Source organism: Paramormyrops kingsleyae, chromosome 11 (genome assembly GCF_048594095.1).
Source record: "Paramormyrops kingsleyae isolate MSU_618 chromosome 11, PKINGS_0.4, whole genome shotgun sequence".
NCBI lineage: Eukaryota > Metazoa > Chordata > Actinopteri > Osteoglossiformes > Mormyridae > Paramormyrops > Paramormyrops kingsleyae.
Window position 1 is genome coordinate 18,357,852 of NC_132807.1, and position 16,341 is coordinate 18,374,192.

At 42.5% G+C, this 16,341-nt stretch overlaps 1 protein-coding gene across 1 annotated transcript; it reads left to right on the forward strand.

The window, feature by feature from the left end:
* The first annotated feature begins 3,664 nt into the window (after window positions 1-3,664).
* Window positions 3,665-11,542, forward strand: LOC111846289 (purine nucleoside phosphorylase-like). The gene is made up of 6 exons (XM_023816343.2): window positions 3,665-3,992; window positions 6,181-6,350; window positions 8,212-8,315; window positions 9,034-9,209; window positions 9,605-9,795; window positions 10,769-11,542. The coding sequence occupies exons 1-6, from the start codon at window positions 3,973-3,975 to the stop codon at window positions 10,963-10,965; spliced, it is 858 nt and encodes a 285-aa protein (XP_023672111.1). The 5' UTR covers window positions 3,665-3,972; the 3' UTR covers window positions 10,966-11,542.
* Window positions 11,543-16,341: the final 4,799 nt, after the last annotated feature.

A 16,341-nucleotide genomic window follows, 5' to 3' on the forward strand; every position in this document is an offset into this window, starting at 1 on the left:
GAGGGTTGTGTGTGTGTGTGTGGGGGGGGGGGGGGGTCTGAAGCCTATTCTAGAGAAGAAACAACCCAGGATGGAATGTCAACACACTCACACACCGTTCACTCACTCAAGCAGACTTGATGAGCCATTTGGCAGCTCAAGTTCGCCTTGCCATGCTTTTGGACTGTGGGGGAATGACACAATGACAAGGTGGAGAACATGCCAACTCTACACACATGAAACTTGAACTCAGGTCCCAGAGGAGTGATTGCTAACCACTACGCCACCATGCCGGACCCAATTCATTTTTTGTAAATGCATATTGCTTTGGATAAAAGCATCTGCCAAACAAATAAAATGTAATGTAAACACAGCCATGTGGCCTGGGGCCTGTACAGGATTTCTTACATAGCCAGATAAGTGTTGAGTGACAGAAAACCTGCCATCAGAACAACAAAGGTAGAATGAAAAACAGTCAGATATGTTCCATTTCAGCAAGACAGAAACAAAGAAAGTAAACTTGTGAGAAGTGTTAAGGAGACGGAGGTCAGGGAAATATTTATGATGAATTACAAAATAAGGGAGAGATGGAATGAATCAACAGAATGCACTAGATCACTGGGCATGTCTTCTGAAGACAGACTGGAACACTCACGTCTTACACAAACACAGACGCTCTTGCATACTAAGAATGAGAAATTCATCCAGCTCTCATACATTAAAAAAATTCAAGGAGGGTCCTGTAAATCAGTGACAATGTCTGCCAACAAATGGGTCGAGATGAATTCCGCCTCCCTGGCAGAATCGATAAGCCTCTGCTCACCCTGAAACCCAGAGTGCAAGCAAACCAGAATATGACCGGGCCAAACACTCCAGAATTGTATGATGTCCCTTTATAGAGGCTTGACTCCATGCTGGCAGACCTGCATGGATTGTGCTCCAACTGTCCTGTCAATCTCCTGTCAAAAACAGGAGTGCAGATACGCCGCCATGCATTGACAGAATGACACGCACACCCATCCTTCCCTATCATTGCCTCTTTCCCACAGGGAGACATTTATTATATTTAAGGTTTACTGCTTGGATGATGTAATCAGATTTTAAATGTACTACTTGATCAGATGGTGAAAATATTCCTTAGGCAGCATAAAATGTGAAGCGTAACACTATTAGGACCTGCAATCTGTTTTAACATTGCAACACCATAATTTGACAGAAGACTCTCCTCCCTCCAAATGGAAGTGATATCAGACTTTCCATGGAAACAGCAAGTGTGTATAGGATCACTCTGAAGTAAGAAGAATATTGAAATCACAAAACACACACACACACACAGTTCATACATTCCTATTATCGTCCTACCTAGTCTTAACCTTAATCATAAGTAACCAAACAATATTGAATTTTTTTTGGCATTATTAGTTTTTTTACGCCATTCACAGATTTTTATAAAAATTTGGCTTATTTTGCAGAGACCTGAAAAATGTCCACACAAGATAAAAAGTAACAGATTTTAAACATTTTGGGGACATTTGGTTTCCACAATGTGGTAAATACAAATATACTGACACACACATTGAGATTATGTATCTATATCTTTGTGGGAACTCTCCATTTATTTCCATGACCAAAACCGTAATCCCAACTATGACAACTGCTACCCAGACCTAACCGTCACAATAAGAATTGCAAGATTTTTTGGCATTTTGAGTTCTTTGATTGCGTTCACAGATCTTTGTATAAGAAATGTCCCAAAATGGTCAAAATAACAGTTTTAATCAATTTAACACAATGTAATGTATACATGACCAGACACACATGTTTGTGTTCATGTCGTGTGGGGACTGCCCATTAATGTCTATGGGAAAAACACTAATTTAAATATGACAACCTGTCCAGCCCTAACCTACCATAAGTAACCAAATAAGACATAAGACGTTGGTTATTTTTAGCTTTTGAATTGCAGACACAGATTTTTATAATATAGTTTCCCTTTGTGGGGACCAAAGAAATTTTGTATTACATTGTAAGGACATCTGGTCCCCACAATGTAATATATACATACCCCCACCACCCACACACACACACACACACACACACAAACACACACAAAGCAAGCTCAGCAAGATAAGAATACAATTGAATATGGTTCACTAAACTCTGTTAAACTTTATACAGGCCAACTGGAAGCCATCCAGCATGAAAGTAATAACAACACGGATCTTTAACCAAATCCAGTCAGTTGAGGTCAAAGTGAATGTTCTTTCACGTTCAGTTAGCAGGAAGTAAAATCTGTGCCTGGATACTGATTTCTTTTGCCTCCGTATATTATAATGAGCAAAGCTAAAATGAGGGGAAATATTGAGCCGGCTGGATTGCGGTAGCAGTCGTAGATATTATCTCACCAGTAAAGTGGTCTTTTTGAGGACAATCGAAACTTCAGTGCTTGCGGAAAATGACTTGAAATTACTGATTTATTTGCAATTATTCACACGCCTCATAGTAGTTCTTTACATTTTTAAGAATTCTGACTGATTTTGACTGTTCTGGGTGGTTTTCTCCTCACCAGTCAGCCATCATTTAAATAGCAGATTGGCGCTGTTGAAGAGAATCACACGGCTAGTGAAACCTCACAGGTTCATTCCACCTGCCGTGGGAAATGCTCTAATATCTCCGATGAGCTCTATGAACTGGTGGTGTGGTTTGAACTGATCGATGAAGCTCTTCAAAAGAATCTTCTATCACTCTCACTCAAAGGGTTTTGCCCCGCTCACACATCGCAGGGAAATCATTATTATCGATCTCGTATCTTGATTCCGCTCTGTGTGAGACTGGCAGGTTCAGTGAGTAGCTGCGTATTCGCACTGTAGAACATATCTATCTATCTATCCATTTATTTTTGTTAGTTTGTTTATAATATTAGAGTGACAGCACAGTAATTTTACATATAAGCCATCCTGTATCACCTCAACAACGGACCCAAAAGACTGGTTTAATAACTGCTAGAGGGGCTGTTCTCTGACTACTTTGCCTACTGTAGAATGCAGTGGCCAGACGCAGACACGGAATGAACGTTTCGCATAGGCTTACATGCAAACAGATTTGTTAAACACATAACACATGGATCTTATACCTAACGTGCTTATACCTAATTATACCTTTTCATAGTAGGCCTACCAACTGTTTTATTAACAGCACAATAACAATGACAATAACAATCAGTAGAAATACAATAGGGATCCAGCAGCTACTCCGCCTGGACCCCGAATATAAATTAAATTACCAATGCAAAAAGGTGAAGCAATTTAATCAACATTAATATGTATGCATTTGTGCAACAATATCGACAAAGCTATGTCTCTCATTACAATGAATCATCTCCCTCAAGCGTTAACAATCACTGGCCAATATTTGTATAATTTTACAGCTTTCAAACGCTTATACTGCGAGCCTAACCCAGGCAGCAAAAGGCACGTGGAAAGGGGCATCCTGTCCATTGCATGGCACACATTCATGGATCACGTTCATGGATTATGGGCAATTTCGAAACGTCAAAAAGCCTAACTGTATATCTTCGGATTAGGGGTTGAAGCCGCGGGAACGCGCAAACCCACAGAGACGCGCCAGTAAACCCACTTGTGCAAATCCTGAGTGCCGGGGTTAAGGCAACGGCGCTACCCGTATAGCCACCGGCAGTCACCGACAGCACAAAACCCTTCTTCTGTTGTGTTACTTGTTCATAACCAAGGCGAATTCGTTTTCGGCACATCGTGATTGCATCTTATTGAGTTTCTCGCTGATATATATACCGTTTCCGGTATTGCGGCCACGAGCAGAAATTATAAGTGGATTTTAATGGTATTAGAGAGGGGGTTATAGACCGCACCTCCTCCCCTCCATCAAACTGCCCCGTCATTCGAGGGACGGACCCTACAAGTCGGTGACACCTGTGGTGCGATCGCAAAGATCCAGCTGACGTTAGCACCAGTCGCCATGTCTGCCATGAAGCACAGGTAAGATGTCAAGCGTATTACTGTATAAAAAGGGTCATCACCTTATTCGATATTCTGCGGGGTTCGATTTATCATTAAACTAACTTTACTACACAACACCAATGATTAGCCTACTCATAATAAAAGGCTGTGGTGAAATAAAAGGAGATAACCGTAACTAAAACAGGCTAACTTTTAGGGGATTTTTAAAATAAAATTGGATGCATTTGTATTTATTCGTTTAATTTTGGGGATTGGTGCATCAATGCTGGCTGCAAACAGTGGATAAGGTAGCAAAAGCATTAAATATAGGCTACATACATTAAGTGTGTAACTTTATTTAGGTAAAATAATTAGACTATATTTAATCGTTTGTGATGTATCTTTAAAAGAAGCGTCAGTGGTCAGAGTTACCCGCATTTTTAAAACGCCTGGATTTTGGGATAAAAGTTTATCGTGTAGCTACAGTGCCAGTGGGATATTCGTTTGTATAAACATTATTTATACATATTATATAGCCTAATATTGCATTAATTTTCTGAAAAACCGGTGTTGTTTCCAAGCAGGGAACTACCGACAGCACCCTGGACAGCGTAAACCGGGTGCACCTGTCCCCATTAATACACCGTTAGGGGATTTTATCTATCTGCAGCCTTATCTGTTTTGCACAGCAGGTTCATTCGTACAATTGGCACTTTTGCCAGAAAGGACAGCTTTCCCAAGAAGCGACAGAGCTCTGTTTCAGTTTAACGCGGTCACATGATGTTGCGTGGTCAGAGTACAGCACTGACGCTGAACTGCTCGCAAACGGGAAACATACAGTAGCTATGAAAAACTGCTAAGAGCGAGTGATAAAAGTGTTGCCGTCGCCCAGTGCATTCAGTCAATAATTATTTACTCAATTCCTGTGTATCCAAGAAGATTAAAACTGGCATAACATCACCCCTCCTGCAAACCAATCTCAGGTTATCCATTCAAAGACTCCTTCACAGATGAAAACTTTATTACTTGAGTTCTGGTTTGTTGGTGCTCTGTAGATGACTCAGAAGAATAGGTGACCTTTGCCATTTTTCTGAAATGAGTTTTATAGTTATCTATAACAATGGCGTTATCTGTAGCAGAAGGCAATCCCAAGTATTAGTCACTGAGCTGACGTACAGCACCACATATTGAACTAATCATATGTTGTATAAAATGTATTTTTAAAACATTAATTAAATGTCATTTTACATGTCGGAGGTCATTATTCTGTGTTGACAGCCACATAAGTGCTGCGTAGCCAGGGCAGACTTAACCCTAATCCAATTATCCTGTAGATGTCAAGGAAATCTGCACAAAGATTCAAGATTCAAAGCGTTTATTATCATATGTACAGAAAGTAGTATTTCTCAGTACAATGAAATTCTTACTTTGCTGTCCACTCACAAATGCCAGGTTAAATTAAATTACAAGTACAAGTAAATTACAAGGACCTCTGTACTTGCGTTGCTGTGTTGTTGTCTTTGCTCTACACACCCCTGTTTAACTAGTGTGGTTGTGGCGAACTGATCACAACCAATTGCTTGACTGTGCTGCGCTCAACTGAACCATTTGCCACAATTAGCAAAATTAAATCAAACTTTCGTCAAGTTAATACCCATTACAGTGCGAAATTACCACAATTTCTTGACAGTATTTAAATGAATTACTTTAATTATATGCACTAACATTCTATTAGTATATATATAAAACCTATTTTAGCCATATAAATCAGCGTTATGATAAGGCACACTTGCATACACATAAACTCATTCACGCATATATACAGTCACACACACACACACACACACACAGACAAACACACATTGTGTGAATAGAAATTGAATAGTGATATTTTGCATTAACCCCCATGGGGAAATTCTCTCTTTGTCTGCTCCATCTTGCTTTCCAAGAGACACACAGACAGGTGAGAGTAAGCTTGGGGGTCACAGCACAGGGTCAGCTAGTGTGCAGGCCCCTGGAGCTGGGGGTTATGGGCCTTGCTGAAAGCCTCAAGGGCCAGCACTGGGCTTCAAACCAGTGACCTTCTGATCATGGGCACAGCATCCAAACCTGCTGAGTCACACAGCACCCCCTACTGGAGCAGTATAGAGAGTGCATGTTTGCCTGACCGAGGTCGCTGTTGCGTGTGACACCGCCTGATTGGCTTCTCTATTCCTGTCACCCTCAGCTACACATACGACGACTACAAGGAGACTGCAAACTGGCTCTTGACTCGCATCGAGCGGCACCCCACTGTGGCCATCATCTGTGGCTCAGGCCTGGGTGGCTTGGCTGACCTTCTGGAGAAGAAGAAGACTTTCCCCTATGAGGAGATCCCCAACTTTCCCAGGAGCACTGGTCAGTGCTGGAATGCCAGCGGCACCCGTGGCCCTGCCCACGCTGGGGGGGGGGATCCAAGGCCTCACTGCCCTTGTTTACATTGTCGAATAAACAAGGCTCGTGATGGCTTTCCATTCATTTGCGAAATGTGACATTAAACAATCACAAAATCAATAGAGTCATTTAAGGTGCGGGGTGCATCAGGGTCCACAGTGTATTTATAACACGTCGCCAAATGAAATGACGGCGGATGATTCCATGGAGACTTGCCTCAAGGGCAGGTCCACCCAGTAATGAGTCAAACTAATCAAGCGAGAAGCCTGTCGCTAAAGAAGTTATCAGCAAATTAACAAGCCACAGCTACTGTCCTAGGCTGCAGGCTTGAAGTTACTACTCAAGGACTCAGTGACAGACTCAATGTCCGAACCATGACTCTTCATTAAGGCCATTAATAAACAGATCCAGAGAGCCAGCAGCAGAGTTCATGGTCTTCATTGACCCTCAGATGGTTCAGACTGTTTCTGCAAGGATTCATGCACAGGCTGGTAAGACAGACCTGTTGCCTTTAAGATAGTTACAGTTGTGATGTTAATAAAGTTGCATCTCAAAGCCAAAAAATTAGCTGCTTTTATGTGCTCTAAGAAGGTGTTCAATATGGACTCCTCTTGTGAAATATGCATTATTCACAGCTGGGCATGACATGACTGTTGCGGTGTGGCATGAAGGAAAGACAATCCACAAAGCGGCTCTCAGGCAAAAGGGGTGTATTGGACAAAAAAGTGGTACTCCACAAGTAAATAGAATATGAGAACCATGAGGGATAGAAGACAAAGCAGGTAGACTACAAGAACAAAGTAGGGAGCAATATAGGAGCAAACACCGGAACCAAATGAGGAACAGAATACAGGCAGGCACTTAAAAACACATGAGACTAGGGCTAGACAAAGGACAGGTGTGGGCCATAACCAATTAACCATACACTGAAGACTAAAGAAACAGGACACAGGTGAGGGTAATTAACAACACTAGGAGATATTGGGAACATAGGTAAACACAACATAAAGGGGGTGTTGCCCAAATATGGATTTTTTCATTAGTCAGATAACTTAAGTCAAATGTAAGGATTGTCCAGTAGGAATGTGACTTACCGCTACCCCTATTGGGCAGATTTTACGTTTGGCTGAAGTTGCACAGCTAACAGAAATTGTGCTTTATGAAATACCGCCTGGAAGCAAAATTTCTCGTCTCGGTTAACTTAAGCTAGATTGAGCAAGTCTAGGTAAGTACCATTTGTATTGGACAATCATGACTTCTAGCTTAAGTTAACCCAGCTGACTGAGAAATCTTGCTTTGTGGAACACCCCTAATAACTAAACAAGACACAGGCAGGGTAAACTTGAACCAAAGACACAAAAACAAATATCTAAACCGAAACACAATAACAATTAACCAAGGTGACAGAATTTTTTTTTAAAAAATCGAAGTAAACCAGCCTCAAACGCATGACAGTAGGGGTGCTCGCTTCGCGGCAGACGCTGAGCTCACACAGCCACATGGCAGCCTGGGGAGCCGGGGAAGAGGGGAACACACTGGGACCCGTGTAACATACAAGACTAGGGGAACAAAAAATAGGATTGCCAGCAACACCAGCTGGCCAAGCAGGGAAACAGACCGACAGGGATGGATCCTGACAGTGATGCTATATTATAAGTGAGATGAATCTAAAAATGCAAGTGAGCAATTAGAACACTTCTGAGGATCTTTAAGTCCAAAGGACTGGCTGCTGGCTTCGCTGATTCTGCTTCTGTTGGCTTTGCTGGTCTCTTCCTCCAGTCCCCCCCCATCTTGATCCTCTCTTCATCGTCCCGCCCCTCTGCAGTGCAGGGTCACGCCGGCCAGCTGGTCTTCGGGGAGCTGAATGGGAAACAGTGCATTTGCATGAAGGGCCGCTTTCATTTCTATGAGGGCTACAGCGTCACCCAGGTGAGCCAACCTTACCCCCCCCCCCCCCTCCATATCAGTCCTCTGCAGGGAACCCTCGCTGTGCTATTCAAGGGGTGAATCTGAATTTCTCTGGTAAAATAAAAAAAAATACTACATTCAAGAGGTAAAAATGCAGAATTTATATGTTGTCCTGCTTTGAATGATTGTTTTAGTAGCAAGTTTTGAAATGTTTGCATAATGTTTCAGAATAAATTCAGTATATTGAATTGTTTATTGAAAATGTTTGCATCTGAAAATTCCAGATACATCATCAGCTGCAATAATATGCACTGGTTTTTAGCTAGTTGCCGGAATCTTGGCAGATTCCGGAGTTAATAGCACACTGCACTAAACAGCATATAAAGCAAACTGGTTTATGAGTGACTGGGTGTGAGCTTTGGCGACCAGCACAGTGCAGTCAGCTTCATTACCCAGGAGCATGCCGCTAACCATCACCGGCTCACTTCCCGGCGTCTGTTTCCTGGCCTCTCATAAAGCTCGCTCATCGGCCCCTGAGAATGACCTGATGCGTAGCTTTAACATAAAAGGTTAAATTCTGGGCTCTTATTAGACACAGACATGCTGTGGAGGCTGCATCCAGGTGATGCTGGATCAAAACCCTATAAAATGTCTGTTTGCACGCTTTCTGCGGGGATGCGTGACGTCTGTCCCGCTAGCCTCAGACGGCTCTGAGGCCCTGTCCCGCCCGTCCCGACAGCTGACGTTCCCGGTGAGGGTCTTCTGCCTTCTGGGTGTGGAGACTCTGATCGTCACCAACGCCGCCGGAGGGCTGAACCCCGAATTCCATGTTGGTGACATCATGGTGATAAAGGATCACATCAACATGCTGGGATTCGCGGGCCAGAACCCGCTGTGCGGCCCCAACGACGAGAGGTGATGCCTCCCCCCCCCCCACCCCTGCCTGGCTGGAATACCTGCCTGTTCTGCATTTATTTCACATTTTCCATTTAAGCAACAGTTTCTTTTTCATTCTGTAATCACAACTGTGGTGCCAACGAGACTGTGGTATTTATTTGCCTGTAATCATATTATTCTCCCAAATACAGTATGTATAAAAATACTATTTACAGCAGTGTTTATGATGTGTAATATTTGCAGCGATGTGTACAAATAAAAATGTAATATCCTAGTATATAATATTCAAAGCTGCAACAGGTGAAATGTAATAACCACGTGCAAAATTTCCCCCGCCCTACCTATCTATCTATCTATCTATCTATCTATCTATCTATCCACCCATCCATCATTGTCACATGCCCCCCCCCCAGGTTTGGAGTCCGCTTCCCCAGCATGTCCGATGCCTATGACCGTGACCTGTGGCGTCTGGCCCAGGACGCAGCCCGTGAGCAGGGCAGCTCCGCTTTCCTCCAGCAGGGGGTGTACTGCGTGCTGGCGGGCCCGTGCTTTGAGACCGTCGCTGAGTGCAGACTGCTGCAGAAGCTGGGGGCTGATGCTGTGGGTGAGTGCCGGGGGGCTGGGAGGCAGGCATGAGAGGTAACTTCAGGGTTCTTCCAATCTACCGTTTGTTATTTGAGTTATTTGACTTTGTGTGGGAAACTCTCGCCCCTTGATAGTGCACAGTGCTCTGGTGTTTTTAGTGCAGTGTTGGAGCTGACTCTCCTTTGCTGCTCCCACTTTCTGTCTGAATCTCCTTCCGACCTGCTCCCCCTTTGACTCTCTAACCAATGCTTCTCACTCCCTTACAGCTTAAATTCTCTCGTTCCATCATTGACTCTCTGGTCGCTTTTCCACTGCACCAGGTACCGTGTTTTTGGTACTTCAAGAAAGTACCAAAAGTACAGTACTTCAAGGTGTTGGTTTTCCACTGGCATAAAAACTGGTACGGACTCCAAATGATGTCACAGCACGAGGCGGGTCTTTTTTTACTGAATTTGAAAAATGACTGCAGTGCAGTGCTGATGATGTATCTACAATTTTCAATAAAAAAATAAATATACTGAATTTATTCTGAAACGTTATGCAAATGTTTCAAAACTTTTACTTATGTATTAGTTGCCAATACTGCATGTTATGCACATGGGATTATCACATCATTAGTCAGCAAGATTAAAATCAGCCTTTTTCTTACCTTTAGTTTTGTATGGATATTATAGCGCACATGGTTTCAGTTTTGCTAAAACATTTTTACTCTGTCATAGGAAAAAAAACTTGGCAAGTTTTGCAATTTTAATGATTATTCCTTTTCAAGATTATCTAGTATACGTTTAAAAATCTGTTTAAAGTTTTCCTCCCCGGCATTTGCATGAGCCTTCCATGCGTTTCCGAGTCAGTCATAATCTTCTGATCAGATCGCAGTTGAAGCTCACGTCTTTCGTTTGTCGCATCCATTATTATTACTTTTACCTGGTGTGGTGGAAGAGAACCCTCTCACTCCACAGCCTTCTCCTGACTGCACTTTCACTGCATTCAAGGGATGAGCACCGTTCCAGAGGTTCTTGTGGCCCGGCACTGCGGACTGAGAGTCTTAGGCCTCTCCTTGATCACCAACATGGCAGTGATGGATTACTGCAGCACCAAGTGTGCCAACCATGAGGAGGTGCTGGAGACCACACATATGAGGACCCAGGACCTGCAGAAGTTGGTCAGCAGCTTGATTGTGAAGCTGTAGGTGGCGTGTGAGACCATGCTGTGGATCAATTCATCCAAAAAAGCTAATTATACTAATTTTACATGGCAACTCTATGGCCATTACTCATCGATTCAATTTTTTGCAGATTGTAAAAATATATGTGAATTTCTATGTCATTTGTCTACTCTTTTGATTCGTTTGAACTTTCCAGAATGGAACCAATATTGAAATTATTCCAGGTGAAAAAAATGGGAGGTTTGATCTTCTTGATTGTGAATCAGATGCTAGTTTTAGCTTGTGGGAAAATGCACAGTAGCTGTGGAATCCCGTCCTGGACAAACGTCACCAGCGGTGGCAGACCGGATGCTACGCAGATACAAAGAGAAGTGCTTCAGCATCCTCTGCTCCTCAGGACAACACGCCAGTGCTATCGAAGACTGTACAGAAAGTGACCGTGCTTTACATGCCGCACTGCGCTTTGACACAAATCCAGTTTGGATTCTTTGTAAGTACAGGGGATTAAATTAATGTAATATGACACTACAACACTTTGCATTGCATGTATATTTTCTGTTCAGTTGCAAAAGTTATTAAACATATAAATTTCGCCCATTCACCACTGAGACCAAACTGTAATGACACAGTCTTCCTTGTTGAAGCTCAGGTATTTTCTGTTGATCGCTGTACTGGCTGGGAACAAGCAGCTAGTGCCTGTTTCCAGTCCTCTGTCTCGCTTTGTTTTCCGTTGTTGGGCCATCGGGCTGTGGATGGCACCCTTGCAGCCCAGCGGATGACTCAGCAGGTCACATGACCATCTCTGACTTCACTCAGGTTGTTTCAATAACTTAATGAAGTATTCTGTTACATACAGTACCGCAGAGCTCACTAGCGTCACTTCTGCTAAAACACGACTAATGCGTTCCTTAAAAACCTCGCCTTTATTAAAATTGAGTACTAAAAGACACATACCGAACAGGAACGACAGGCTTAGGGGAATGTGACTCCAGACTTAGTAACTCCAAACAAAATGAAATAATAAAAACTGTGATGCCAGTGGCCAATCATGTAATTATATGCATTTTAAATAATAAATAATAATAATACATTAATTATATCATAAACATCTCCTATGGGCAAAATACAGTACTGTAGGTTAGAGGAAAGCAAGTTACATGCAATGACAATTGACTTAAAATGGCGATAACACTGGACAATAATAAATGTTATAATATCCTCCTGAGACCCCACCCATTCCTTTATGTCCATTGCACTGGACATTTTGTTTTTGCATCTATCTTTTCACTGATGTAAGGAAACGTATTTATTCCTGTTGTACACTAAAGAGGACATGCTGTGAAATTAAAAATAAAAATAAATTTGAAAAAATCTAAATTGTAAGATGTCTTATTTCCTCCAAAGACAAATAACCTACAATTGAAGGACACTTTTTTCCTTGGGTCTCAGGAGGATATAATTAAACGTGTTGCGTGTTTTATATGTTAATTTGTGAAATAATTTTAGATTTTTAGAATCTAAGACTTTGACCTGTGCAACGCGTGAATTTACAAAATGTTTGATCCTTTCAGATTCGATAACCAGTTTGACCGATTCACTGAAAAGAACCGGTTCAAAAGAACGATCCGTCCACGAATGGAGCTTCACTATCGTTCACTTGCACAGCTGTTTCCGTATTCAATCTTTGGTAAGAAATGAGACTTACCAGCACTACTACAACAAGTTCAATAAAACACTGCATGAAGAATCCATATAAATATAAAGCTGTACACAGCACAATGTATATAAAGCTCCATCGCACGGAAAATCACTTTTTGGGACGACCGTGAGAAGGTCACGTGGCTTTAGTCCTTGTGGGATTGGGTTAGGTTCACTGGCTCCTTATATGGGACCATTGATCGCCGAAGAGCTTGTATTGAGCCGGCCTGCATGTTTGTACGGTAAAATGCTTTATGAGTTTGTACTCTGTTTAAAGAGGGCAATGGGGGTGACGTTAATCAATAACATCCATCAATAATAAAGGAGATAGATAGACACGGGGCTCCAGGCATCAGCTGGAAAGCTGTCCATCACCCAGCAGAATCTTAAAACAGAAGTAACGACGGTGGCCGTAGTGTTTTCGGTAAAGCTCTGACAGTTACCATAGGGGGCGCTGTGTGGTTCAGTGGGGTAGGCCACCTTGCTGGCGATCAGAAGGTTGCTGCTTCAAATCCCAATGCTGACAGAACAAGGCCCTAAACTGATCCCCCCCCTGCCCCAAAAAATGCTCCGGGGTCACTGGATTGACAGCTGGCCCTGTGCTCAGAACCCAGGCTTCCCTCTGACGTGTGTCTGTGTCAGCACCTCTTCTCATACTTCGACTAATGGCAAATTAAAAAAGCACCGTTTCAGGCATCATCACAGGCAGCTGTGTGGAAGGGAAGTTTCTCCTACAAGATGCACACAGCTCATATTCCGAGGGAGGTCTGCGTGATACAGCAGCATAAATCTGTCTGCTGGAATAATGATGTAAATATTCATCAAACCACTTTCCATGCTTCTCATTAATCACAAGTCTAATATTAATAAAAAAACATAATATGTGTCTGCCAAGTGCATAAGAAATGTGATCGCTATACCCTGAATGAATGTAAAGCAACAAGAAACCTTTAAATATATCCACCTATCTGCCTCATGTCTGACTGGTATATTTGTAATTCTATTAGGAAATTATTTATTATTTTCTGCTAAGCTTCTTAATGGTCCCAGAACGGTACTACAGATCTCCTCCTAAACTGTTCAGTTTGAGACATAATGGTCCCTTACAATCCTATCCAGTTGATCAGATATCATTAGTAGTTATTTGAAACATATGTGTTTTAATCATGCAATCATTTTTATTAACTGCATTCATTATTCAACATAGATTCCAGACTGAGAAGTTGGATTTTGTACTGTAACAAGACGCTCAACCAGCTCTACACATGAATTAACTGTAAAATACATGTATACATAAGTGCTCATATGTAAGTCTGTATAGTAATCTCATTCGCTCATACAGCAGCTCTCCTGTGTGAGGTCACACATGTACAAATTGCATAAACACGGACAAGCACAGACAATAAGTCTAACTGAAGCTCAACAGCACAAACTCCTTTCTCTGCCTTTTGCTTTTTTATTATTTATCTCGTCCCTCTGCGCCTGTTTAAATCATTAACGTGAGATGTTCTCCCATCCGCCCTAGGAAATGCAAAGAATGTCACATGAAAAGGAACTCAAACAAAAATGTGGGATATCCAGAATCCCAAGCAGAAAAGACGGCTTTCTGAAAAGTGGACACACACAGGGGTGCGTTAGTTGTCTCTGCTTCACCCCCCCACCTCTGCCACATATTTCAAAAACTAAATATAAATAGCTAGCAAGTAGAGTCAGAAGATTGTAGCTAGCTGGTTTAGCGGTATCTGCTAAATAAGGAATGCCTTTATTTAATATTTAGTGTAGTGACTGTTTGTGGTCAACAGAGGGCCCCCAAATCTTGGGGTCCCACTCAAATGCTTGGCTTGAAAGGTGGTGAATACCGCCACTGAGATCATGGCATGGTTAGACATACCTGGGAACATTTTGTCTTCATTATTACTCTCTTAAAATGTGCAATAAGACAAGACATTCAGCAGCATGGCAACGCTATGGCAACATCTGTGACAACCATGCTCAGTGGGATCTGATGGTTGTACAGACACAATCTACCTGTGTCACATGCTTCTGTATAAGTGGGAGGTAGATTGAAGGACAGACTAGGTGAATCCATCAATTTGAGTATGGTGACACTGCCTCTGCTTCCAGTAGGCCTCTGGCTCAAGGACCAGCTTGTCATTAATTGTTCGGTGATGACATCCAGGTAGAACATTTAGTATGTTAAACGAGCTGGACATAAAGCTTTCCTGCACTTTTGTTTACTAGGTAACATCAGTGCTAAGCAAAACCCTAGATTTAGAGAACTAATTAAAGAAGCTCCAAAACAATACTATGACGATATCTTCAGCGTCAAACCAAAATCACAAAAAAGACCAAACTTTTTTATTTCACAATTCACATTCAAGAACTCCTCTGCCTGACTTCTGCACCATGCGTAGAACAATAAGACAATAAGTTTTGCTTTTTCCCATAACATGTTTTGCTTTTCCAGGGGTTAAACACATGATTGCACAAGTAAAACATGACACAAATGTCTAGTCTGAATGTCAGTTTTTAGGACATACTAGAGGGAAATTGTGTTCTGAAACTTATACATTTGAGGGGCACATTTTAGAGAAACTGATTAAAAATACATCACAAATCAACTGAGACGGTAAAATCTGGAAGCTCTTCCCATATCATCCGGATACCTGTAATTGGATATTGGTGGCTTAAGAGAAATTGAATAATTTTAATAGCAAACCCGTAGTAAGTCGTAACCCTAATCATGGCTTCTTCCTCTTGATTTACTTAGGCAGACTAACATCAATATTAAAACATTTAATCAAACATGCAGGTCAGTCCCAAATGTCCCACAACCAGCTGAAACACCCCCCCCCCCACCCCATGAGCACCACCTGATCCTGCTTTTTTTTTCTTTTTTTCCCTTTTTTTTATCCTGCTTTTATGGACGTTAGCTGTCCACCTGCCAGCTCTCACACAGCCTCTCTTCTCCTTCCTCTTCTCCTGCTCATCCCAGACTGCACACCGCAGTGCATGCTGAAGGGGGGGGGGGGGGTGGTCCCGGTCCCCCCCCCCACTCCCTGCCCCTCCCCCCTCCTTCCCTTAATCTTCCTGTCTCTGACAGGCGGATGTTAAATAGCAGCGGCAAAAAGCCGGGACAGAGAGTGCAAAGCGCATCTTCTGGGAGAATGACATTATAAACAGTAGCCCAACGTCTACAGTCGCTCAGCACATTACCCTGCCTCAAAAGCTCAGGAGTAAACAGCAAAGTGGATTGAAGGATTACATCGTATTAGATTCAGACAGGTTAGATTATAACCCTTTAACAGCAGCTCGCATGGCATTCGGAGTCCTGATGGTTGCAGTCTGGGCCTCGGTTCGAGTACATTGAGGCTCAATCAGGTGACACTCCTTTGCCACTTCTCTGGGGATGGCCTGTGCTTTAGGGCACCCTGTAATATTCTGCACTATTCATTTCATTTACCATTTATTCTCTTTATTGGGGGAAGTTTGGGTGGGGGGGGGGGGGGACTGCACAAAGTGGATGCCTGTACTTATTTGACTGAAGTGAATGAAGAGATTTTCTGGTGCGTTCAGAGAAGCGGTGAAATGCTCCATTTCTGATTCGGATCGCGGTCACCAAATCAGCAACAGCCGACATCGCACGTCTACTCAAAAACGGTATATTCACAGGGTTGCCAACTTTGGTCAGCTAGCTAGCGT

Coding starts and splice junctions, on each gene's coding strand:
- LOC111846289 (XM_023816343.2), top strand. CDS start 3,973: ATGTCTGCCATGAAGCACAG. Junction 3,993..6,180: donor ATGTCTGCCATGAAGCACAG/GTAAGATGTCAA, acceptor TGTCACCCTCAG/CTACACATACGACGACTACA. Junction 6,351..8,211: donor CAACTTTCCCAGGAGCACTG/GTCAGTGCTGGA, acceptor GCCCCTCTGCAG/TGCAGGGTCACGCCGGCCAG.